This window comes from Heterocephalus glaber, unplaced genomic scaffold, assembly GCF_053883595.1.
Source record: "Heterocephalus glaber isolate CG9 unplaced genomic scaffold, H.glaber_assembly_v1.0 deba00001608, whole genome shotgun sequence".
NCBI classification, from domain to species: Eukaryota; Metazoa; Chordata; class Mammalia; order Rodentia; family Bathyergidae; genus Heterocephalus; species Heterocephalus glaber.
Window position 1 is genome coordinate 2,974,193 of NW_028258379.1, and position 27,005 is coordinate 3,001,197.

At 39.2% G+C, this 27,005-nt stretch overlaps 1 protein-coding gene across 9 annotated transcripts in view; it reads left to right on the forward strand.

Moving 5' to 3' along the window:
- Syt16 (synaptotagmin 16) overlaps nt 1-27,005 on the forward strand; it is a 316,226-nt gene that overhangs the window by 268,630 nt on the left and 20,591 nt on the right. For all 9 annotated transcript variants that reach the window (XM_087195235.1, XM_087195238.1, XM_087195236.1 and 6 more), the window contains 3 exons: nt 8,170-8,423; nt 13,692-14,126; nt 17,244-17,433. In XM_087195235.1, the coding sequence (XP_087051361.1) occupies nt 8,170-8,423; nt 13,692-14,126; nt 17,244-17,433 (879 nt within the window). The remainder of the gene's footprint in view (nt 1-8,169; nt 8,424-13,691; nt 14,127-17,243; nt 17,434-27,005) is intronic.

Genomic DNA, 27,005 nt, shown 5'->3' on the forward strand with positions numbered 1-27,005 from the left:
TTCAAGTGACTGTTTAGGATGATCTCCTTCCTTAAAGTCAACTGATTATGAGCTTTAATCATACTTACAAAATACCCTCACAGCAGCACTTAGATTAGCGTTTGATAGAATAGTTGGCTCCTGTAGCCCTATAGCTATGACACATGAAACTGATGACCACAGATGACAAGCAAGAGTATATATGACTGGTGATGGAGAGGAGGGCTTGGGAATACAACAGAAAGTAACTGATGAGATTTGCTTCCATCAAAGTAGGATGTGAACTAGCTGAGTGTTGTGCCACATACCTGTAATCCTAGCACTTGGGAGGCTGAGTCAGGAAGACCACTGCAAGTTCGAGACCAGCCTGAACTACATAGAGAGATTCTGTCTCAAAAAACCAAAACCCCAAACAAAATAAAACAAAAAAACAAGTAGGATAAGAACTAACTAGCTAAGGAATTTCTCTGATCAAATAAATGTCATTGATATGACATAATTACAAGCTACACTTTCTATGAAGTCAGGATACATTTTTCTGAAAACAGGCACTTACTTTTGTGTATGTGTTTAAGGTGACATGGTCTTCTTTGATTTATAGGCATAGGAAGACTGCTTTATGGAATGAGTCCTCTTTCTTTTTCTACTTCTGTGCAACTGCCTTGAGCCCAGATTTGCTTTTCTAATTCATTACTTGCTTGTCTGTCATGGAAAATGGTTTGTTACATTAATATAATTCTTATGTTTTTCAGCTATGACTAACATTTCAAGGCTTAATGCAGCTGTTGAAAATTCCCTTATTACCAATCTAGGTATTATCACCATAGGAGTTAGTCATGAGACAATTTTATGGGGGTAATTTCTTGGCAGAGTTAAGTTTTGCACTGAAATCCTGCTGGGTGCTACACACACTGATGGATGACCCACTGTTTAATAGGACATTTTACTATTCATGTATGTGAGGAATGGGTGAGCTGATTAGAGACTTAGAAGAAAATTCTGCTTTATGTTGTAGGTTTTGCATGTAGAGTTTCTCTTGTTCTGTCATTTTCTGTGGCCTTCTAAAGTGTGTTTGCTGAATAACTGAAAGTATGAATGTAAAATTTTTGTAGTGTCCTATGAAGCTTGAACTGAATTATTTTTTAAAAATTAATTTTATTGGTACATTTTAGTTTTTCAATATAATGACATTCATTATTAGAAATTTGCATCTTTACGTAATCTCTCTTGGTTCTTATTTTTTCCCATCCCCCTGCCCTCCCTTCAACCCCTCCATCCCTCCCTATTTACAAAGACTTTGTTTCCATTGTTTCATTTTCTCATATTAATTCCATTCCCTTCTTTCCTTTCCTGTACCCTTCCGACTTTCCCTTCCCCTTTGCCCCTTTTCTTCCTATTTCACATTATCTATTATACCTTTTAGTCCTTATTTATACTTTCAGTTTCTCATACTAGAGAAACTACTTGGTATTTATGCCTGTGTGTTCTATTGCATTTCACTTAAGAGTATCGCCTCAATGTGCAGCCATTTAGCTATGAATATCTCTAATTTCTCATTTTTTAGGGTTGCGTAGCACTCCACTTTATAAAAAAAAACCTCACATTTTCTTTATGCAGTCTCCAGTTGATGGGCAATTGGGCTGCTTCCAAGTTTTAGCTATTACAAATTGTGCCACTATGAACGTGGGTGCCTGTATATCACTGTGGTATGATCCTTTAATTCTTTGGAGAACATACCCAGCAGGGGAATAGCTGGGTCAAATGGGACTTCCAGTCCTAGTTCTTTAAGGTATCTCCATACTGATTTCTGCAGTGGTTGCACCAGTCTACACTCTCACCAGCAGTGGAGCAGGGTTCCTCTTTCCCCACAGCCCCGCCAGCATTTGTTATTGGTTGATTTCATGATAGCAGCCATTCTTTCTGGAGTGAGGTGGAATCTCAGCATTGTTTTCATTTGCATCTCTCGAGTGTCGGTGATGTCGAACATTTTTTGATGTATTTATTTGCTATTTCTACTTCTTTGTGTGAGAAATGTCTGTTCATTTCAGATGCCCATTTTTGGATTGGGTCTTTAAATTTGGGTGATCTGATTTTTTTGAGTTCTTTGTATATTCTAGATAGTAGACCTTTGTCTGCGGAAGAGCAGGTGTAAAATTTTTCCTGCATTGTGGGTTGTTTCTTTGCACTGTTGAAGGTTTCTCTTGCTGTGCAGAAGCTTTTTAATAAGAAGAGATTCCACTTGTTGATTGCTTGTGCTAGTTCATGGGCAACTGAGGTTTTGTTCATAAAATCTTTTCCTGAACCAATGTCTTCAAGGGTTCTACCTAACCTCTGTTCCAGTTGGTTCAGCATTTCTGTTTTAATATTTAGATCTTTAATTCATTTCAGTTTTAGTTTAGTGCATGGTTAGAGATATAGGTCTAGTTTTAATCTTTGGCAAGTTGAAACACAATTTTTCCAGCACCATTTATTAAAGAGGCTATCTTTCCTCCAGTGAGGGTGTTTGGCTCATTTGTTGAAGATGAGGTGGCCAAGTGTGTCGGGAGTTGTTTCTGCATCTTCTGATCTATTCCACTGGTCCTTAGGTCTGTTTTATTGCCAGTATGATGCTGTTTTTATCACAGTAAATTTGTAGTATATTTTCAAGTTGGGGATTGTGATACCCCCTGCCATATCTCTGTTGCCTAGAATTTCTCTTGCTATTCTAGGTCTCTTCTGTTCCAGATGAATTTTTGGATTGTTTTCTCTAGGTCCAAGAAGTATGTTGCTGGAATTTCAATTGGGATTGCATTGAATCTATATAGCAGTTTTGGAAGTATGGCCATTTTCACTATGTTGATTCTTCCTACCCAGGAGCAAGGGATGACTTTCCATTTTCTGATACCATCTTCAATCTCCTTTTTCAGAGTGTTACAGTTTTCAGAGTAGAGGTCTTTGATTTCTTTTGTTAGGTTGATTCCTAGGTATTTCAGTTTTGTTTTGGTTTTTTTTGGTACTGGGGATCGAACTCAGGACCTTGCACTTGTGAGGCAGGCACCAGAATCACCGAGCTAAATCCCCAGCCTAGGTATTTCAGTTTTTTTGGATGCTATTGTGAAAGGAATTGTTTGCCCTATTTCTCTCTCAGTGGGTCTGTTGTTCATGTAAAGGAAAGCTATTGATTTTTGTGTGTTGACCTTGTATCCACCTACTTTACTGAATTTGGTTATTAAGTCTAGAAGACTTTTGGTGGAGTTCTTGGGGTCTTCTACATAGAGTATCATGTCATCTGCACATACTGACAATTTAGCTTCTTCATTTCCTATCTTTATTATTTTTATTTCTTTCTTTTGTCTAATTGCTGTGGCTAATATTTCCAAAACTATATTGAACAGGAGTGGTGATAGTGGACATCCTTGTCTTGTTCCTGATATTAGTGTGAAGGATTTTAGTTTTTGACCATTTAATATGATATTGGCTGTTGGTTTTTCATACATGGCTTTTATCAGATTGAGGTAGACTGTCTATTCCAATTTTTTGTAGGGTTTTTATAATAAATGAATGTTGGATTTTGTCAAATGTTTTTTCTGCATCTATTGAGATGATCACATGGTTTTTGTCCTTGGCTCTGTTAATATAGTGTATTGCACTTATTGATATGCATATTGAACCACCCCTGCATCCCTGGGATGAATCCCACTTAGTCAGGTTGTATGATCTTCTTGATGATCCTCTGCATTCTATTTGCATTTTATTATTTATTGTATTTTATTAAGAATTTTTGCATCTCTATTCATTAATGTGATTGGCCTATAGTTCTCTTTTTCAGTTGAGTCTTTCTCTGCTTTGGGGATCAAGGTGATGCTTGCTTCCAGGAATGAATTTAAAAGTATTGTTTCCCTTTCAATTTCATTGAAGAGTTTAAACAGTAGTGGCAGTAGTTCCTCTCTGAATGTCTTATAGAATTCAGCAGTGAAGCCATCAGGACCAGGGCTTTTCTTAGTTGGTAAGTTTTTAATTATGTTTTCAATTTCATTGATTGATGTTGGGTTGTTTAGAATTTATAGGTCCTCATCGCTCAACTTTGGTAATTCATACAAATCTAGGAATCTGTCCATTTCTTCTGTGTTGTCCATCTTATTGGCATATAGTTTCTTGAAGTAGGTATTGATGATCCTCTGGATTTCTTCTGGGTCTGTTGTAATTTCACCCTTTTCACTCCTAATTGCATGGATTTGGGCCTTTTCTTTCCTTTTTCTGATAAGGTTGGCTAAGGGTTTGTCAATTTTGTTGTTTCTTTCGAAGAACCAACTCTTGGCTTCATTGATTTTTTGTTGTTTTCTTAGTCTCCATTGCATTGATTTCTGCTCTGATCTTTATAATTTCTTCTCTTGTATGAGCTTCGGGTTTGTCCTGTTCTTCCTTTTCTAGAAGCTTGAGGTTCAGCATCAGGTTGTTTAATTGGGCTTGCTCTGTTTTCCTAATATAGTTTTTCCTGCTATGAATTTCCCTCATAAGACTGCTTTCATTGTGTCCCATAGATTCTGACGTGTTGTATTGGCATTGTCATTTAATTGTAGAAACTGTATGATTTCTTCTTTAATTTCCTCTGTGTCCCATTGGTTATTTAGAAGTGTGTTGTTCAATTTCCACGTGTTTATGAAATTCTTGCAGTTTCTTTTGCTATGGATCTCCAATTTGATCGCTCTATGATCTGATAACATACAGAGGATAACTTCAATTCCTTTGCACTTACTTAAACATGTTCTATGAATGAGTATGTGGTCTATTTTGGAGAATGACCCATGTGCGGCTGAAAAGAATGTGCATTCTGATTTTGTGGGGTGGAACACTCTGTAAACATCTGTTAAGTTCATTTATTCAGGAGTTGAATTGAGGTCTAGTGTTTTGTTGTTTATTTTTTATCTAGTTGATCTATCTATTTTTGACAGTGGGGTATTGTGGTCCCCTACTACTATTGTATTAGTGCTTATTTCATTTTTCATGTCTGTCAGTATTTGTTTTATATAGTGGGGCACACTAGTGTTTGGTGCATATATGTTCATGATTGTCATCTCTTCCTCTTGGATTGTTCCCTTTAAAGGATCTAGTGTCCTTCTTTCTCTCTTAATCAGTGTTGGTTTGAAATCTACTTGTTCTGCAAAGAGGACAGTTACTCTTGCTGTTTTTCAGGTTCTTGTCACTTGGAGTATTGTTTTCTACCCTTTAACTTTCAGTCTATGAGTTTCTTTTTGAATTAAGTGTGTTTCTTGTATGTAGCATATTGTTGACTCTTGCTTCTTGACCCATTCTGCCAGTCTATTTCTTTTGATTTGTGAATTGAGACCATTAACATTGATGGTTATAACTGATAAGTATTGATAAGTATTGACACTGATAGCAGTGTCATCACTTTTTCTTTTTGTTGGATTCTCCCCCTTTACATTTAATTTCTTGTTATGCCAGATGGATTCATTATGCTGGGCTTCCTGGGGTTGTGATTCTCATTGTCTTTTCCTAGGATATCGTCTAATATTTTTTGGAGTGCTGGTTTGGTATTCATGAAGTCTCTAAGGTGCTGTCTGTCATGAAAGTATCTCATTTCTCCATCAATTTTGAAAGACAGTTTTGCAGGGTAGGAGGTTGGGTTGGAGGCTGTTTTCCTTTAGGGCTTGAAATACATCACTCCAAGCTGTTCTTGCCTTGAGGGTTTGTGTTCAGAAGTCTGCTATGATTCTGATGGGCTTTCCTTTGTATGTGATTTGTTTCTTTTCTCTCACTGCTTGTAGAATTTTGTTCTTCTGTTAGGTTTCTGGAATCTTAACTGTTATATGCCTATGTGTAGATTTTTTTTGATCAAGGCTAGTTGGAGTCCTACATGCCTCACTTATCTGTTTGTCAAGTTTTTTCCCCAGCTTGGGAAGTTTTCTGGCATCACTTCTTTGAACAGTTTTTTTTTTTTATATCATCTGCACTCTCTCCTGTTTCTTCATTGACTTCAATCAATCTTACGTTTTTCTTCTTTGAATCATCTAGCAGTGACTGGATTGATTTCTCATGGTCCCTTACTATTTTAAAGAAATTTTTCTTTTCCTGGTCATTAATTGCAATCTTACCATCCATATCTGAAATTCTATCCTCACATTGGCTCATTCTGCTGCGTAAATGTTCAATGGAGTTTTTAATTTCCTGGTAATCTGCTTGCATGTGTTTTATGGATTCCCTTCATTTCCTATATTGGGATTCCATCATGTTCCTGAGCTCCTCTATTTTTTTATGTGTTTCCTCTCTAGATTTATTAATCATGTCTTACACTATGGGGACAATCTCTACTGATATGTAAGAAGTTATTTCTGATTTCAATTTTTCCAGATCCTCTTTTGTTGCCAGTTCAGGGAATACAGGTCGTTGAGTATCAGATTGTTCCATCTCATTTTCCATTGAGGTTGTCTTAGGTGATCTGGAAGTGTGGTTTTGAGACTTGTTTATGTGTCTTCTCATTTCAGTGTGGGGGGCACTGCTGGTGCCCACCTGGCTCACCTCCTTGGCACTGGGGCAACTTTGCTCTTTGGCATGGGCAGCGGTGGTATGGCTGCTCAGAAGGTTCACCTCCTTGGTGCTGGGGGTGGCTCTGCTCCTCAGTGCTGGGGCCTGTGTTATGGCCGTCTGGTAGGTTCCTGAACTGAATTATTAAGGATAACAAGGTAGATAGGGGAACTTCTCAGTGGCTTGCAAAATTCCAAATCATGAGTATGAGATTGTGCCCCAAGGGCCTCATCTGCCTGAAAATGTTTTTGTTTGTTCTGCAGAGGGATTGCTATATTTTTAAAGTTAGGGTTCTTAATGTAAGTGTTTTATGCACTGTCTGATAAACCACTGTCATCTACATTGCATGTTTTGGCAGAATTGGATGCCTCAAATATTATTTTCCTGCCCAGGATCAGGGTTAACAAGAACCTATCAGCAGATAAAGAGTGTGCAGTAGATGTTTGGGCCCTGATGTCTTCAAGGATCTCGTATTCCAGCTGAGGTTGAGACTTACGGGGAAAACAAGTGTCATCGTGCAGTGTTTGCAAAAGAGCTGTATTTATCACATCTACTTTGCCCTCCCATTCACTGGTCCCATCTGTATCTCTTAGGATGAAGGCTACTGGAAGGAATTGCAGGTCAAAGAGAAAAGACATTTTAACCACACTTTGGGTAAAGCAGGGTAGAGGCTGTTGCTTAGCGAGACTGCACCAGTTTTTCTTTGTCACCTGAGGACACCATTGAGGGAGAGGGATGGGATAAATGGGAAGGAAGAGGTACAGAGAGAGAAAGATTATAACACTGAAGTCAGAGAAAAACATTAACTTGAAAGGAGTTGGGGATGGTTCAGAAGTTGTTGGGGATTTGGATGGATTGGAAGGAAAGGACAGGAGGAGGGTTTCAGCACTGCTGTAGACAGAAAATACAGAAGTACCATTCTCATGAGCCAGGGAGACCAGAGGTGATGTGCAATTGGAAAGCAATACACAATGGAGTTCACTAAGTTGGATCAGGCCAGTTTGGGCCAGACAAGTAAGCAAGGCTGATCTCTGGGAATGGCCTGTAGGCTGCCACATAAATATTATTTCATGGGTTGACAAAGACCATCTGATGGCATTTATTTTTACATGAATAAATAAAGGTTCAGAGAGTTTAAATATTGTTGAAGGTCTTAGGGCAGAGACAGAATTTAAACCCAGATCATCTTAACCAACTCCAATGTTCTATGAATCAAATAGAAACTTTTTACGTTGGAGACCTGCTGAAGCCTTTTGAGCAGAGCACAATACAGTGAAGGCTGGAAAGAGGATTCAGGACACCTTGTGGTCTCCACAATAGGTTACTATTTTTGCTTTGCAGATCCATCCCTGAGGTCTAAAGCAATTATTAGTGCCAACAAAATGCTAATGTGTTTTTTTAAATCCCTTTAACATAAATGTCCATACTTTATACTCATATTATTAGGAAGTGTTAAATTTAGTTATAACCCACATAAGGAGTTAATGGTCTTTTTGACTATATGGACTGAATTTGTCCACTATAGGGGTGGAATTATGTTTCTGCATGTGTTATTGGTGTGGGTTTTGGTTTTGAGGTCTTAATCACTGTGATTGAAATTACTTAGTTTTTCTAGGTAAAAAGGTATAAAAATGTACTTGAAATAGTTTGCTTTTGCAAATTTAGATTTGGATGGCACCAGCCAATTGAATTATTCTGAGATTCTATCTTGCGAAGATCACCCCATCTCCACCCCCTCACAGTCCTCATGTGAAAGAGGGGATACCAGGTACCATGGCACCTCTCCTCAAGAGACCCGTGTGGTCCAAAGCCTCAGTTGTCAGTCCACAGAGGGCAGCTTGGAGATGGAGACACCTTTTAACACTCGTGGATTTGAAGATTCCTATGCCACTGACAGCTCCTCTGTATGGAGTCCAGAGGTAAGTTATTCACCCTCCACTTTCTGCTTTAACAGTATGTACTCATTGGTTTCCTCTCCCCCTTCCTCCTTCTTCTCTCTCTTTCCCTTTTTCTCCCCCCACCAAATTTCCCAAGAAAGGAAATATTGCCTTGGAAAATAAAGACCCAGAATTTTGTATTCAAAATAAATTTTTAGATGCCCAAAGCCCTTGGCATGTCAATAAAAGAATCATAAACAAGTTTCTTTCAAAATAGAAAAAAATGAAGAAGAATGGTGACAAAATAGACTCTTACAGACTTATTTTTATACAAAGGAAGTTTTACTTCTTTGGAGAGAGTGGTTTATTTCCTTCATGGTTTTGTTTAAGTGAGTCTATTTTATTTACCAAAGATCGTGAATTATAATTGTTTGAAATGAAAATTGAGAATTGAACTAAAATGAAATTGTATGTAATATTCGATGAAGATGTTTTGGTTTCATTTTATTTTACTTTTGTGATGCTGAGAGTTGAACCTAGACCTTTGCACACGCTAGGCAATGTTTTACCACTGAGCTACATCCCCAGCCTATGATGAGGGTCTTGAGGTATTAGTGTATTCCTTAGCTTTTAATCAGGGGAAGGTCTAGGAGACAGCATTAATCTGTAATGACATTCTAACTGGTGATATAGCTTTTTGGAATAACTCTGGTGAAAGATACTTCTTCTAAATTCTTTTGATCTGACTGGAGGGGATGATGGCAGTAGCTACCCTTTAGTGGAGCACCAGTTACTACTCTCCATGTACCATAATAAGAAATTTGTAAGCATCATTTCATCTATAGACATTTATGGTTATTTTTCATTAGATAGATCCCTTCCATTCCATGACATTGGAATGTATTAAACAGTGCATATATAGAAGTCCTAATATGAAATTAATTTTAATGAGTATGCAAAACTTTTGTTTTAGAGGAACAGAAGGGTGAATGAATTTGATTTGTATCAATCTGAGAAAATAAGCAGGATGAAACTCTTCTTGGGACCTGGATGGCCACGGGAAGGCAAAAGAAAGCTGCAGAAATCATGTTCCCAAGATTTAGTGGTGACACAGTGGGGCGTGCAGGGAGCATGGAAGAGGTGTGTGTGCCTGCACCTGTATTGGTGTTCCTGCCAAGGACCAGAAATGGTAACACGGATATGTGGTTTGTGGCTTGTTAAAAGCAGTCCTTCCTGTAGAAGCACCCAAAACCATTAACCTCAGGACTTTGTTAAAAAGAAAAAAAGAAAGATGTCTGCTTCCCCATCATTTTATTGCTAAGAGTCATATCAAATCCCACACAATAACATTTAAAAATATTATTTTTGTTTCCTTACCCTAAAACAACACACAACTATTTACCTGCCTATTGACACACTCTTTCTCTCCTTGATAATTGTGTCATTAGGCTTGGAATTGCTGTCTCTACCTAACCTCCCATTTACCTGCCTCCCAGAGCGTTAATAGAAGACTTGTGTGGAGGGTACTAAATGTTCCCAGACTCCAAAAATACAGACATCTCTGTGTGCTCCATTCAACCTCCTATCTATTTTGAGACAAAAACTGTAATTTGGTGCTCCTACAGCAGAACTTCAAACCCAGTTCGGAGGCAGTTCCTGTAACTGCCTGCGCTGCGCTGCAGGCTTAGCTTGCCTTTTAAGCATTGATTTATTTGCCTCTTAGCTGTGTTAAGAACCCTGTCTCCCCCCATGTATCTGGCATCGGGAACAAATTGTGGGTTGGTTTACTTTTGGCCACACAAATGACATCAACACTATCTTACTAAAACAGAAAGCCTTTTCAATTTGACAGAAAATCTTTCAACCTATATAAGTCTTGACAATTTGATGCAAGTATGCCCATCTTAAAGTAGAAAACAAGGGTATTAGATCTCAAGGAATCACTTCTTTTGTCTCAGAAGAAAACCAGTCATGGGGTGGGACTACCTGCTAGGCTTATGGATTTCTGAATGCTGCTCCTCAGTGCTTGCCAAGGCCATTGACTTTCTCCTGCAGACCTGAGGCTTGGCAGGGAAAACTATGGGAGAGTAGCTGGCAAGTTTGAGCACACAGGGAGACAGATGTCCTACTTTTCATCTCTGCTTTTCACTGATTAATTTGTTGGCCTTGAGAAGTTAATTAAAATCTGCCAAATGGGGATAAGAATAAAGAGATTTTTACCTAGCAGGAAGGTCAGCTGGATTAGTGGTATTAACAGTACCCACACGAGGTGCTCCTTCAGTTGCCTGGTGATAGGTAATGTGTATTGAAATAATTAATTGCTATAAAAATACCAACCTCCACACATCTGTCCCAAATCAACCCAGCAAGGAATTGCAAGGGCCATTTCTCATGGGTCACAGCTTGGATGGGCCCACCCCCGCCCAGCTGTTGGCTGGTGCTGTGACTTCCACAGTCTTTTGGGACAATCACTGAAGAGCTTTCCCCATGACTCCCCAGAACCCTGCAGTGATAAATAGATAAATTAACTAGAATATTTTAACCTTGGCATTGAAGTTGAAACTGTTAACTAATATTAAGAACCGTTCTAAAAGGATGTGAAATTCACAGGATGCTTTTCCAACTTCCATCTTCTAGCTTGTTTTCTCTTCATCTCACACATGCAATAGACATATGGGTACCTATGGTGAAGAGTCCTGGGGAGAAAACTGAAGACCTTAGAGTTCAATGTAAGGGTTGGAACTTTAAGTATACCGTTAAGGCAGGCTCTAGACTCAGACTGCCAGGATGTGAATCCTGGGTAACCCAGTTTGGCACGTGACCATAGTAGGGGTGGGGGTGAATAGGATTCATTAGTCATCCTTTCTAAGGTTTGGTTTTGTCCTCTATGAAAATATTAACTATCCATGAAAATATTAAATATTCATGAAGATATCTAAAGACCTACCTCATTAAGTTGATGTAAACATTTAAAAAGATGATGTTTCTTAGTTGGGTTCTTAAGTATAGAAGAACCCAAGACAAAGGCTTTCATTCACTACTGTGTTGGGGAATATAATCCCAAGGAACAAGAGTGAATGATGTTGCAATGAGGCGGAAAGAAGGAAGATACAGTGTGAGGATATGCCATTGTGTTGACCGCCATTGAGTATGAGTAATTTCTTTTTCTTGTGGGACCACAGTCCAAGAAGCTGTCTGAACTAAGTTTATGATGCCTGACCAAGGGAAGAAAAGTTTATTGTGTGGGACATTAATCCAGCAAACTCTGGAATTTACGTACATGGTACAAGCAGGGTTCTGTAGCTTTTGTAGCCTTGGAATCACAGGCCAATGGTGACAGGTGAGAATTGTATTTGATGAGTAGGAAATAAGATTTTATTAGGTTGTGCTAGGCTGAAGCTGCTTAGAGTCCAGACAGACTAAGTCTGTAAGGAAAGATGCACCAGAGGTGAGACCAAGGAAATCTGAAGCGTTTTAAGAGCTGGCTTTTAGAGTCTATAAAGGACTTGATATGGTACCTGGCATAAGGAATAGTTTAGCAGATGTTAGCTGTTATTACTTATGTCTAGGTGAACAATATAGAGATGCTTGAGAGTAGGCTAAAATAAATGAGGGTTTTAAAAAGGGACTAGGGAGTTTGAGAGAAGACTGTGACTTGATTTTTGGGTTGGCCTAACTCCTTGGAGACTGCTTCTAATATTATATATACACTAGTCAGTTATATTCAGAAGTCTCTATAGCAACCACTTTTATCATTGCTACCAAGAACCTCTGAATAGAAACACTTATATATGATGGCATGCTCAGAGGAAAAATCATAAGAAGCTTCCCTTATTTTACAAGAAACCTGAATTTTCTTGGCGTGTTAATTTGAACATTAAAAGAAAAGGGCATTTGTTGGATGTCTACTCTGTATCAAATTGTTTACTTTTCACAACATCTCTATTCAGTTGAAGAAAACAGTGCATGGAAAGCATTAAATCATTTCCCAAATGGCATAGAACTGGTAAGTGGGAAGACCTGGCTTTCCTAATGATGTTTGATTCCAGAGAACCTTGTACTTTCCCTTGATCTCGGTGGGAAAGTTTCATCAATGAATACTCATGTCGAGGTGTTTTATTATCATTTTTAAATGAAGAGCTCTATAAATTAGTAACATCTGATGTCAGTTGCATAAATAAGAACTGATTTACAATAAGAATCATTTCAAAGTTTAGTTACAGGCAAGAGTCATACCTTCAGAGGAAAATTAAAATTATGTCAACATTATTTATAATTTGTTGGTGAGTGGCTCATTATAATAAATGCAGTTCAGCTCATTTTTCCCAGGGGGAGCCTCAGATCTGAGCCACTACAGTGAATTGCTGACCCAGGGTGATAGTCCATAAAAAGTGGCATATTTGGAAATAGGAATCACCAGACCAGTAGTGGAAATAGATAGTTATGGAGTCTAGTTTGAAGCAGGTATTTCATGTCTAGTAAAACCTCACAATAATTATCTGTCAAGTAAGCATATTAATATGCAGTTTTTAGCTTTAGTATACAGAGGCTGGGCTATTTAGCCAGGGAAAAAAGCTTGCTAATGGTAGAAGTATGATTTCAATCCAAGTGTTCTGGTTCCAGGTCCAGTGTTACATTTTGCTAAATAGCTGTTGGTTATACTCTCCTTAAGCTTGTTATTCAAAGTGTGATCAGAGACTAGTATCTCTTTTTAACATCTTAGAAATCTCAGGTTCCACCCCAGACCTACAGTCAGAATCCTTGGATGAATCAGGTCCATGCAAAGTTTAAGAAGCTAGCTCTAAACATTTACTCCTCCATACAATAAAATATTGTAAAAGATCACCTGCCTAGGACCCCATTGGGATTTTTGTCTGTAGGAGGTTCTGGCTTGCAGAGAACAGGCCCAGGCTGCACTATTTCTCCTGGGGACTCAAAGAAAAGTCGCCTGTTGGCAACTGCATGGTTGACTTCACTTTAGATTTAATGTCTCAGTTGGTTTCAATGATAGTGGGCAATTGTGCTTTTGGAGAGCCAGCCTATATGAAAACACTTTGGAAAATATAAAAGCTTTATTTATTCATTCCAAAAACATTTGTGAAGGCTTGACATATGTCAGACACTGTGCCCTCCAAGAATTCACAGTTTGATGGAGAGCAATCAGTAAACAGACCTTTCTAACCACAGAAGGTCACACGCTGGCAGCCAGAAAGCACAGGACTTGGAAGGAGCACCGAGGGGCACCAACTTGCCAAAATGCAATTGGGCATCATCATTTCCATTCCTAATGTCTTTCTCTTCCTGAAATAGGAACAGGATGGGACCACTTTGCAGGTGCCCTCCAGGCTCTTGGAGCCCATCTCAAAGTGCGGCAACCTAGATGTCATGTTTGAATATAGAGTTGCAACCCAGAAGCTCACCGTGACCATTGTGAGAGCACAGGGCCTCCCAGATAAGGATCGAAGTGGTGTCAACAACTGGCACGTTCATGTCGTGCTATTGCCTAGTAAGAAACAGAGGGGCAGGACAAGCATACAAAGAGGGCCCAACCCTGTCTTCAAGGAGAAAGTAACTTTTGCCAAGCTGGAGCCCAGAGATGTGGCTTCCTGTGCTGTTCGCTTTCGTCTCTATGCTGCCCGTAAGATGACCCGAGAGAGAATGATGGGAGAGAAACTCTTCTATCTCAGCCACCTGCACCCGGAAGGGGAAATGAAGGTGACTCTGGTCCTGGAGCCAAGGAGTAATGTAAGTGTGAGTATGTTAAATGGTGCTGCTAATGAGGTGGTGTTCAAAGACCTGGGATTAGCAGTCCTTGATTTAGTACATTCAGCTTGTGAATTCAGAGACCTTCATTTAATTTTCCAATTGGCTCTCCTCATCCTTACAAGCCATGATTTGCACTTCATGGTACGATGGGTCTTTCATGCCTGTCTTCCTGATAAACTGATGGATGTATTCCCTATCCATTTTAGAAAACTACAGCAGTAGTATGGTAAAGGGCATGGAACAACCTAGAGAGGCAGATGGCTTTCTCACTGGTGGTTTAGTGGTCTACCCCTCCCACTCTCGGGATGAATTATGGTGAATCTCAGAGATGGGACTTTAGAGGGAAGATTCTTCACAAGCATAGGAGAGCAGCTTACAACAGCAGCCCTGGACTCCAGCTATTCTGAGGCCTCTACCTGTAGGACTGGCTTGTCCCACGTGTCACATTCTCTACCTGCTACAGAGTTTCAAGAAAAAGCACTATAGCTTGTATATATCCAAGAGAGGCAGCCCACTAGTATCATGGGTTATATGTCAGCTTGTGTGACGATTCCCTTTTGCAATACCATGGAAAGATATCAGGAGAACTATGGGCTATAGCCAGCAGTCAGTCATTCATTCAAAGATGTTTACTGTCAGCAACTGTTGAGGCAAAGCCCATGAAGAAATAAACTAAATGGGATGCCTCTGCCCTTGGGGTGCTTACAGTGTAGTCAATAAGCAAACCAAGGCAGGCAAGGAGAGAGAGTAACAAAGGCTGCTGTTTGTTTAGAGGGGTAGGGGAAGTTCCTTTGAGAACCTGTTATATGATCATATAACAGAGCTCAAGCAACTGAGGGAAAAAGAGGCATGGTATGTGGAGCCCAAGAATTTCAGAGAGGGGAATGGTGCAGGAAGGCTGGGAGGAGCTTGCCATCTTTGAGAAAGAGCAAAGAAAGGCTGGAGAATAGTAGTGAGAGATCTGTCCGTTCAATTTCTGATAGTGTCTATGCATCTTCAGACTTGAAATTCTGAGTTTTGCCTCCCTAAATATGTTCTACCTTCTGTCTTCCCTGTCTTGCCTAGAAACAATGTCATCCTTTTGGTTGCTATGGCAAAAATCTCAGAGGTCATCTATGACTTCTCTCTCTTTCACCTGAAACCCTTTTTCCCCCAGATTTTATTTTTACAGTACTGGGAAGTGAACCCAGGGTCTTCACACTAAGCCACAACGCTAGCTTGTTTTTAACATTTATTTTGAGACAGGGTCTCTCCAAGTTGCTTTTGCCCATTCTGGACTTGAATTTGTGATCGTCCTGGCCCAGCCTCCAAGAATACTAGAGTCATAGGCATTTACTAACATGCTTCACTCCCCCCTGAATTCTCCCAAATACATTCTTCAAGTACAACCAGAACCTGGCTCTCCACTGGATTGTTCAGTGAGCCTTCTAGTGGTAGCCTCCTTGCTTCTCCCTTTGCTCCCTTCATATTACCCTTGATATGGGAGCTGGAATGAGCCTGTTAAAGCATAACCCAGATTATGTCTCACCTCTACTCACAGCCTTGCTTTTTCAAACTTTGAGCAAAGTATATCTGAAAACATGGAAATCAAAAGCCACAGGAGATGAGAGAAGACTTTGTACTATAAAGTAGAGGAATAGGGATGATCATATCCATATATATATTTTGTAGCAGGCTCTGTGCTGTGTTAGGAGCACATATTGAATGGGCACATGAACCCAGAATGGAAAATTTTAAGGTATAAATTCTTTCATTCATCAGCTATTTGTTGAGCAGGCTTGTGTTTGGCTATGCACTGTGGATTGAGAGATTTACTAACCACAGCTCCTATGCAGTGGGGACTAACAATGAATACAGACTCAGAATTTGACAGGAGAGGCAAGTGGTGAATTTACAGGCATCACAATGGAACCCTGTGTAGAAGGATAGAGGTCGGGTGACCCTCATCCAAAAGGAAGCAAGTATTTTATTGGTAGATTTTTATCTTCCAGATAACAGAGTCTATAAGACACCTGTCCAAACCACCCCATCCTGCATTTTACAAACTGTGTTCCATAAAAGCCTGGGGCTCTTACAGAGATGCCTATGATTTGTTTAAATAGATGCTTCCCTATAGATGTGCAGAATATTGGGTTCCTTTTATTGATTTCACTTATTGGGTTAGCAATAAGAAGTTTTAGTAAATGATTTAAGATATTGAGAAGGAAAGTTTGAGCAAAGCCCAATGCTCTTGTTTCTGGGAGAGGAGGCAATGTGTCTGGGAGACTGGCTGGCCTGCCTTCCAGCTGGGGTGATAGTACTCCTGCCCCTTGGTGACAGTCAGTGCCCTGATCTACCTTGTTCTTCTCCTTCTGATGTGCCTGGTAGAGAAAGGTGGTGCTGAGGAGCAGTATGCTTCTGAATGTACCTGACAGAAGGCTTGAGCTCTTTCTTAGGGTTATCCAGGGCCTGTTGGGTTGCTGAGATCCACAGTCCATGCATCATTTTCTCACCAAACAGGGGAAAGGTGCTTATTTTCAATGTAATTCATTTCTTTACGAGGCCAAATTTAGAATTTGATATATACTGTACCTAACAATCTTGAGAACCACAGCTGAGAGCCAAATGCTTTATGTGCTGGTCAATATCTAGTGGCCATTCTTTTATATTTGAGACAGAATACCTCCTGAATGGCCACATTCATCAAGAGGGTGCAGAGAACAGAAACAAAACTCAGGCTTGGAGTGGATGAGTTCCATAGAAACACTCAGGCACAAATTACACAGCAGGGAATTTGGGTCTATATTGAATATATTATTAGCTCTCCATGTATCTTGAAAGGCTTGATTTATACTAGTAATACCATCTTTATTTTATCTTTAGAAAGGAAATACTGAGTGGAGACAGCTCTTGGAATAAATACGCCAGCTAATAATGCAGGAGGTCTCATCTGGGGCTGTACTCCCCGAGCACACTGTAATTCACACTAAGTGCGCTGTTAGTAATCTTTGGCAGTCATTGAGACTGGGTCACAGTTTCGCCAAACATAGTATTGGCTTTCTCTAAAAGAGGAGCGCAGTGCAGGCCAATGGATTCTTTGTTGTTCTTCTCCTCCAGAGTGGAGAGTCTCCGCTCGGCCCATCTGCAGTTTCTCACAGTGATAGTGCCTCATCCACGCAGTCGTTGTCACATGGAGGGGCGCCAGAGCTATTGGTGGGGCTGTCCTACAATGCCACAACAGGCCGATTATCTGTGGAAATGATCAAAGGCAGCCATTTCCGAAACCTCGCTGTTAACCGAGCACCTGGTAAGTGTGTCTGTCCCCCTAGCTCTGGTTCTTCCAGATGCAAGTAGAAGATCGTGTCTGCTTTCATCTTAACTCTTTAATTTTTATAGTAAAAATGATCTTGGTATTGCTTAGGGAAATTTTCACAAAGCAGTACCTCTGGATTTCTAAATGGCTATTTTATTAGACTGAAGGCTATTTTATTAGACTTAAGGTCTAGATGCACCTTGACATGAAACAAACTGGCTTGTGTGTCTGTATTGTTTAAAGGAAAAGAACGATGTCTTTTCAGCCACATGGTATGGATGAACAATTAAAAACTTCCAGGATGTCACAGGCCCTCAACTTTAAAGAGGCAGAGCTCTAACTTTGGAGGGAAGCAGATCTGGGATGGAATTCTAGCTCTAGCTCTACTACCTATCTGCTATCTCTGCCCTGATCTTGTGCAATTTATATCTTTTCTAAACCCAGTTAACTTATCTGGGGAGAAAAAAGAAGAGATCTTAATAATACCTTCCTCGTAGGATTATATTGATATTTAAATCAAATGATTTATATAAAAGATTTAGCATGGTATCTACTTGCTAGGCCCTCACACAAAGTGAACATACAGGAAATGGTAACGGCTATGGCAATGATGGAGAAGGAGGTGGGGGAGGCAGATCTGGGGAGATGCAGAACCATCTCATCAGGAGAAATGACCACTTCTGAGGTCACTGCTATAAAGAAGGGCTCAGTACATATTCCCTGGCTATAACACAGGCTTTAGCAAACCAGACTCAGTTACTATTGCTAATTGCCCCAGTAGCCTTTCAACTTGGGCAATTAGATACTGAACATTGGAATATGCTGTTAAAAACTAATTCACTTTATAATGATCTTACCTGTCAGCAAAGGAAGCTTGAATAGGCCAGGGAAATAGTTTTTGTCTCATATGTGCCTCTACGTGTTATACAAATACAGTGGTAACTCAGTTCGTGAACTTAATTTGTTTAACAATTCTGGAAAAGATGTTCATGTGTGAAAATGGCTGCTGCCTTGTTTGTCACCTGATGCAGAGTTTGCAAACAAAAACAAAATTTTGCCAGATACTTCTGTTGGTGAACCAAATTATTCACAAACAAAAGTGTTTGTGAACTGAGGTACCACTGTACTTTTAACCATAGAAACCCAATTTTTGTGTAGAATGCTAGCTGTAAGAGAGTCTGAAGACTATTGTTGACTCTCTAGCAGCTATTTCATATGTAGGAAAAGTAAATTCGAAGTGAGTACAGTGGAGGGGAAGGGGCCTGCTGGCCACAGGCACTGAGTCTTACTGAAAGGAGGATGAAGTCAACCCATATGTGGTAGGTGGAAAGAGTCAGTGGGCTCTAGCTTCACGTGGCAACAGCCAGAGAAGAGCCAGGTGGGCAAATAGAAAAAGGGCCAATTCCTGCTATTGAATCTGGGCTCTCATTCTTTTTTGGCCTTCACAGTGCTTCAGACCACAAAACCCAAAACATCTGTTGTAAGGGGTTATCTTGTTAGTGGAGGTGTATTAAAGCCATTAGAACAAGTTAGTAGTAAAGAAAGGCTTTAAGTGACAGAAGTGACCAGATGCATGACCCACATTTTGTGTCGACAGAGCCAGGTGAGAGCTATTTAGAATGTTCAGTAGGTTCTGATTATTAATTGCACAGCTAGACTCTCTTACCTAGATACAGCTTTGTTTTCCACAATAGCTCTAAATTTACTAAACATCAGGATTTATTACTCTTTTTGAGCTTTTGCCAATCTTTTTTCCTGTCCCTCTGAGATGTGATAAGCTCTGAACAATTGTTTTAGGAGCATGGTAGAGATACAAAGCCTAGTGGATCTGGGGACACACAGACATGACCTATTCAGTCCAAGATGTGCAGCTTTGTTTTGAGTTCTGGGTAGTAAGTAGCAGCCAATACAGAGCATTGAATCATGCAGAGGGTGATAAACCAAAATGTGAACTTAGGCTCTGTTACTTACCGAGCTGCGAGTAACTAAACTGTTGTGAATCTCAGTTGCCTCATCTGTAAAATTGGGGGGTCATTACAATATATGCTTTATAGGAAGGAATATTACAGCTTAAACTGTGATGTTGAGGGCAGCACTATTGTACCTTCATAAATTTCTATAAGAAAGAATATTTTTGTAACAAATATTTAAAACTGTGCAAGAGAAAAAGGCAAGTTCTAATTTAGAAGTTGATTTGATTCCAGAAGTTTAAGTCAGTATGGGATTTAGTACATGATTTGTCATACATAGAAGGTTGCAATTTAATCTACAATACAATTCACACACTGTATTTTTGCAACCAAAGTATTAGAAAACAATGCTGTTGTGAAGATATTAATTAAAACAGAAGTCCAGTACTGAAGACAAAAGTGTTTTTGTGTGTTCAGAATGCTGGTACTTGAGGAAAAGCCAGTTTAATTAGGAGGACATGAGAAAGTAGAAAGTTTCTTTGTGGCACTTCTGAAAGGGACCTCTTGGTACTTTCAAGAGTCATAGTTGTTGGTGGCATCAGTTCTTCATTATGTCTTGCCTCATTATCGCACTAACACTGCTTCAACAGTTATCAGGCAAGATCAGGATACATTTTTACTTCCTATATGGAAGAGAATAAAAGTTTTATGAGGTAACTGAGCAGAGTTGAAAGAAAGGGGAAGAGGGAAAGAGGAGGAGAGCCAGGAGATGAATGGATCCTTGAGCGGGGAATTGTGGTGGAAGCAATACCAAGCAGGCTGTTCCCCAGGGAGGTGGGGGGCGGGGGAGTGCAGCCAGAGCTCTGTGTCAGAGCCCAGCCAGGGGCTGCCTGCAAGGGAGAGACATCCTAAGAAGCTGATGTGAGCAAGGGTCACAAAGTACTGTGTTCAGGCTTTCGGCCCAGGAATAGAGCAGGGATATCTACCTAGGGTTTTGAGCATGGAAAGAACGATGCTTAGAAAGGAAATGTACAAAGGAAAAACAGGTTGAAGCTGACCGTTGGGAACTTCTGTTTTCTATTGTTAAGGTTTTGCATCTTGCCGGAAAAAGACGAAGGGTCAGATTTAGAGGTAACAGGCCTTTCCCTAAGAATATTTCATGAAACAAAGATAACTTTGAACTTGCCAACTTGACTCAGTCAGATGATTGTTTTGATATTTTAAGCTTTTCTCCTTAAGCAAGATAGAGGTTTTAGACAATACTAGATGAAGTTCTTATCCTCTTAGTGTTTTAGAAGAAATAAACCATCTAGATGTAACTCCCACCCCCAGCTAGCTTCTGAGGTAAAATTCTCAGGGGAAATGGCTGGATGAAGTAGGTTTTACTCCAATAGGAGCTAATGGAAACCATGGTGAAAGTATGGGTTTCCACCAGCACCAATCAGCATCTCCATTCCACCCTCCATCCCCACGGACTGGCTACAATTATAAAGGCTGTTGAGGATGTGGAGAATATATTCATGGTGCAAGTGAAAAATGGAACAACCACTTTGGAGAAAAGACTAATACTTTCTTATACAATAAAACATGCACTGAGAATCCAGAAGTTCTATTCTTAGGCATTGACCCATAAGTCAAAAACATTTTTTTGTACAAGAATGCTTATAACATCTTTTTTCATAATGGCAAAAACAAAAGAGAATCCACTGGAAAGTGAATAAACAAATCATGATGTATTTATATAAAGGAATACTATTCTGTAATAAAAACAAAATAAATTTAGTCATTTAACAACACAGAGAAATCTCAAAAACTGACTGAGTACCCACTGCATGATTCCTTTGATAAAGAATTTTACAACAGGCAGAGCTCATCTATAGTGGGAAAAAGCAGAGGAGTAGTTGCTTCCAAAATGGTATCAGTGCCAGGATGTACTGAGCAGGGACAAGAGGGAATGTTCTGGGGTGATGGAAACATTCCATATCTTGGCAGCATCTTGGCAGTGAGGTGTGTATGTGTCACTACTCACTGAATCATACCAAGCTTTTTGTATTTATAAATTTTACCCTAAGGAAGAACTATGATGCACTGAATTCTGGTTAACAAAAGACATGCTGAAGTGTTTAGATGTGAATAATAATGATGGCTAGTACAAAAATGGGCTGATGGATGGATAGATACACAGACACGTGAGAAAGCAAATGGAACACAAATAAACATCAAACACTGACGGCGATGGGTATATGTGTCTCCACCATACAATTATTTCAAGTTTTCTGTATGCATGAAATTTTTATAAAAGATTGGGGAAGCAATCTGGTCTGTTCTGAAAAAGTCAAGCTGGGTCAAGTGGGTCAACCAAACAAAGCACAAATCTCAGCTATAAACGGGCTTTTGTGGCTGCAATACATTTTCTTTTTACATTGGGGTGACATTTCAAGATTTATCTAATCCTGCTCCTCTGGCTTTGCCTTGGATAGGATAAAAAGGTAAAAAGCTGAAGCTGAGGGCATCTTTGGAGAGCATCATCTGTCCTGAGAGAAAGTATGTGGTCAGACATGTCTTCTCCAATTTTGAGCTTTTGCTCTGCTCATCTAATATAGATAAGTAGATCTATCAATCAATTAATCAATCAGTCAATCATCTTTTGCTGAAAATTTCCCATGTGGTACCTTTTTTTCAGTCACATAAGTGAGCTACAGAAGTTGAAAAGGCAATTTGAAAATGACTGAAACCAGCACATAGACTCTGTTCATAACTCATATTTAAATGAGGTAACACCAAGAACTAATCTTAGCTCAAATCAGATAACAATTTGCCAAACATCATCCCAGTCACTTTCAAGGTAATACCTCATTTAGAATGATGCCAGCGTTCAGAACCATTGTTGTTGCTATTAAGATGGTGTAGGCTAGTTTGCAAATCTACTAGCAGTGAAGGATAGTCTTTAGGTCTGCACATGGCTGATGGTCCAGGGACAAAGCAGTGTGAGTGTGGTGTCTGGTAGACATCTGAAATGCTGGTGTCCATTTGCAGATGCTTTTGAAAAGGTTATCAATAAGAATTAGAAACATTTCATTATCTTTTGAATTTGGCTTCATGAGAAAGCAATTCAACCACAATTACCAGCACTATTCTGTTCTTATCGTAGGCCTGCCACCCGGTTACTGCACTGCTTTGACATTTGATTTAACCTCCCTGAATTTCATCTCCTTCTGTATTAAATGAGGCTGACAAGGAGATATTATGGACACATGTGCTATGTTTTCAAAAAGTTAGCTCTTGGCAGTTCTCTTCTCCATCTTCATCTTTGCTATGCTTCCCTCCACTACGTGTTACTGTGTTGTGTATATATACATATATAATGCTCCTTGTCAAAAACTATCATTAAGATGTTCCCTCCAGTTAAAAACGAGTTCCCCAGCTTCTCAGCATGTGCACGATTAGCCACATGTGATAATTACATCTCAAATGATAATACTTAACAGCAGCAGCATATTAACCTTGTTAGACACTCACAATAGGAGAGACTAGAAAAAAGAAAGAAAAGCAAATCAAGCTGCCTCGTGTTCACTGTGAGTAAGTGGGATGCTCTATAAATGTAGTGCAGGGAAAAAGGACTCAACAAAAATGAATAGACATGGGGTACACAGCCTTTTTCTAAAATTCTGGTCCAATTTTCAGTTAAATATAGTGTATTAGTAGCCCCTGTGTGCTTATAATTATGTTCAGTTTATGCAAAGATTTAGATTTGGTACTAATTTATTGAGTGCACATGTGATATTTCTTTTTTATATCAAGTCATTTAATTGTCCCAATGATATCAAAATTAGACCAGAAATCTTAAAAACAATAGGACAAAAGGCAGTTATAGTGTTTGAATTATATCTGCATAAAGGTTAAAATATTTGCATGTGTGTGTGTGTGTGTGTGTGTGTGTGTGTTACTAGGGATTAAATCCAGAAGCACTTCACCACTGAGCTATATACCTGGTCCTTTTTATTTTTTATTTAGAGACAAGATCTCACTATGTTACTGGCCTTGAAGTTATACCTCTTCTGCTCTAGGCTCCCAAGCAGCTGAGATTATAGATGTGTACCACAAAAACTGACTCTGAATAAAGATTTTCAACTGGGTATGGTGACACATATCTGTAATCTCAGCACTCTTGGAAGCTGAGGGAGGAGGATCATAAATTCAAGCCCAGTCTGAACGATTTAGTGAAACTCTATCTCAAAAATTTAAAAAGGCCCTGGGTTCAATTCCCAGTACGACAATCAGTCAATCAAAAATTAAAAATATTATCTACAGAGGAGTAAGAGTGGGTGGGTGATGGTGTCCTCAAAGGTAATGCACAGTATCTTTGTACATCAAAAGACAACAGAGTAACCAGGAAACCCATAGAATGTGGAAAATTTGCAAATCCTGTTTCCAAAAACGGATTAATATCTGCAATAAACAAACCCTAAAACTCAATACAAAAACCTAAGCAACCAGATTTAAAAATGTGAAAAGAACGTGAGTATGCGTTTCTCCAAATAAGATACAGAAATGGCCGTGAGAAGTGAGAGGACAGAGGGACAATAATATCGAACTCTTGAGAGCAAAGCACGAACACTTTGTTCACTTGGTGAAGGAAAAAATGAAGATATTTCCGCTAAGTTTGAAAGGATTTGTCACTGAAAGAACTACTAAACAATATGTCCCAGGAGGGAAGAAATTGAAATTAGGAACAAGTAATAAGATGCAAGGAAGGAAGAATGAACAAAAAGTTGGTAAACATGTAAGCAGATAGAAGCTTGCATGGATTATATTAAACAAAATTAGGAACAGTAGTAAAAATGACTAATTTTGGGAGTAAAACACAGTAGAAATAAAATTCTAGGCAGGTATAACATGGAGGATGGGAATGGGAGATGGAACTCAAAGAATTCTAATGTGCTTATTTTCTCAAGAGGAGGGTGCAGATGACCATATGTGGTGTGGTGATTTTTTTCCCTTAAATTCTTTTATTGGTACATTTTAGGTATACAATACGCTTATATCATCGAGTGCTTGTACCTGTACATGATGTATCTTGGTTCTTCTTTTTCCCCCATTACCTGTGCGCCCTTCACCCCCTCCACCCTTCCCTATTTACATAGACTTCGTTTCCATTATTTTCCTTTTCTCATCATTTTTCCTTTCCCTTCTTCCCTTTCCCCTTCCCCTCCCACCACCCCTACACCTTTGGACCTTTTCTTCCTATTTCAAATTATCAATTATTTGTTTTAATCATTTTAATCCTTATTTACACTTTCAGTTTCTCACACTAGAGAAACTATTCGGTATTTACACATGTGTGTCCTATTTATTTCACTTAAGAGCATGGCCTTAATGTTCATCCATTTAGCTATAAATGTCTTTAGTTTCTCATTCTTTATGGCTGAGTACTACTCCATTTTGTAAAAAAACCACATCTTCTTTATTCAGTCTCCAGTTGATGGGCACTTGGGCTGTTTCCAAGCTTTAACTATTATAAACTGTGCTGCTATGAACATGGGTGCACATATATCTCTGTGGTATGATTCTTTTAACTTTTGGGGGAAGATCCCAAGCAGGGGAATGACTGGGTCAAATGGGACCTCTAGCCCTAGTTCTTTGAGGTATCTCCATACTGATTTCCACAGTGGTTGCACCAGTCTGCACTCCCACCAACAATGGAGGGTTCCTTTCTCCCCGCACCCCTGCCGGCATTTGTTATTGGTTGATTTCTTGATAGCAGCTATTCTTTCTGGGGTGAGGTGGCATCTCAGTGTTGTTTTCATCTGCATCTCTAGAATGACCAGTGATGTTGAACATTTTTTCATTTATTTATTTATTTTGGTACCAGGGATCAAACTTGGGTCCTTGCACTTGCGATGCAGGCAGTGGAACCACTGAGGTAAATCCCTAGCCCTTTTTCGTATATTTATTTGCTGCTTTTACTTCTTGAATTTGGGGACTCTGATTTTTTTCAGTTCTTTATATATTCTAGATAGTAGTCCTTTGTCTGAGGTACAGCTGCTAAAAATTTTTTCCACATTGTAGGTTGTCTCTTAGCTCTGTTGCTGGTTTCTCTTGCAGTGAAGAAGCTTTTTAATAAGATGAGATCCCAGTTGTTGATTCTTTGTGTTAGTTCCCGTGCTACTGAGGTTTTGTTCATAAAGTCTTTTCATATGCCAATGTCTTCAAGAGTTCTACCTAACTTATCTTCCAGCAAGTTTAGTGTTTCTGTTTTGATATTTAGATCTTTAGTCCACTTCAATCTTAGTTTAGTGCATGGTGATAGATAAGGGTCTAGTTTTAATCTTTGGCAGGTTGAAATCCAGTTTTTCCAACACCATTTATTAAATAGGCTATCTTTCCTTCAGTGAGGGTGGTTGGCTCCTTTGTCAAAGGTGAAGTGGTTAAGTATGTCTGGAGTTGTTTCTGCATCTTCTAATCTATTCCACTGATCTGCAGGTCTGTTTTTTTTTTTTTGCCAATACCATGCTGCTTTTATCACAGTAGCTTTGTAGTATAGTTTCAAGTTGGGGATTGTGATACCCCCTGCCATGTCTTTGTTGCTTAGAATTGCTTTTGCTATTCTAGGTCTCTTCTGGTTCCAAATGAATTTTTGGATTGTTTTCTCTAGTTCGATGAAGTATATTGTTGGAATTTCAATAGCCATTGCATTAAGTCTATATAGTAGTTTTGGAAGTATGGCCTGTTGGTTCTTCCTACTTAGGAGTAAGGGATGTCTTTCCATTTTCTTATATCCTCTTCAGTCTCTTTTTTCGGAGTATGGTAGTTTTCAGGGTAGAGGTCTTTTGCTTACTTTGTTACATTGATTCCTAGATATTTCATTTTCTTGGATGCTATTGTAAAAGGAATTTAAACAATCTGATATTTAAATGGGCAAAGGATGCAAAGCTATATTTTTCCAAAGAAGATATACAAATGTCCATCAGGAACATACAGATATGCTCAACACCAGGAGTTGTTAGAAAAGTGCAAGTCAAAGCTGCAGTGAAATATCACCTCACATCCATTAGGATAGCAACTTTCAAAAACAAAATGTCACAAAATTACAAATCTTACTATGTGGAGAAATTAGAAAATTGAAGCCCTCTGCATTGTAGTAGGAATGAAGAATGGTGCATCTGCTATGGAAAAGAGTATGGAAGTTCTTTAAAAAAAGACAGAATTATCACATGATTGTGAGTGTATACCCAAAAGAATTGAAAGCAGGACCTGGGGAATATATTTGTACAACCATATTCATGGCAATATTATTCACATTAGTTAAGCATAAAACAATCTAAATGTCCATTGATGGATTAATGGATAAATAAAATGTACTATATACTTACAATGGAATACTATTCAGCTTTAGGAAGGAAGGAAATTCAGACATATACTATAACATATATAAGCCTAGTGGACATTTTGCTAAGTGAAATAAGCCAGTCACAAAAATATACTATCTGATCCCACTTGTATGAGGTACTTAGAGCAGTAAACACCATAGAGACACACAGAATGATCGGTCCCAGGGGCCAAAGAAAGAGGAAACTGGAGAAGTAGTGTTTGGTGCATATAGAGTTCTAGTTTTCACAAGATGAAAAGAATTCAGGAGATCATTGGTGGTGATGG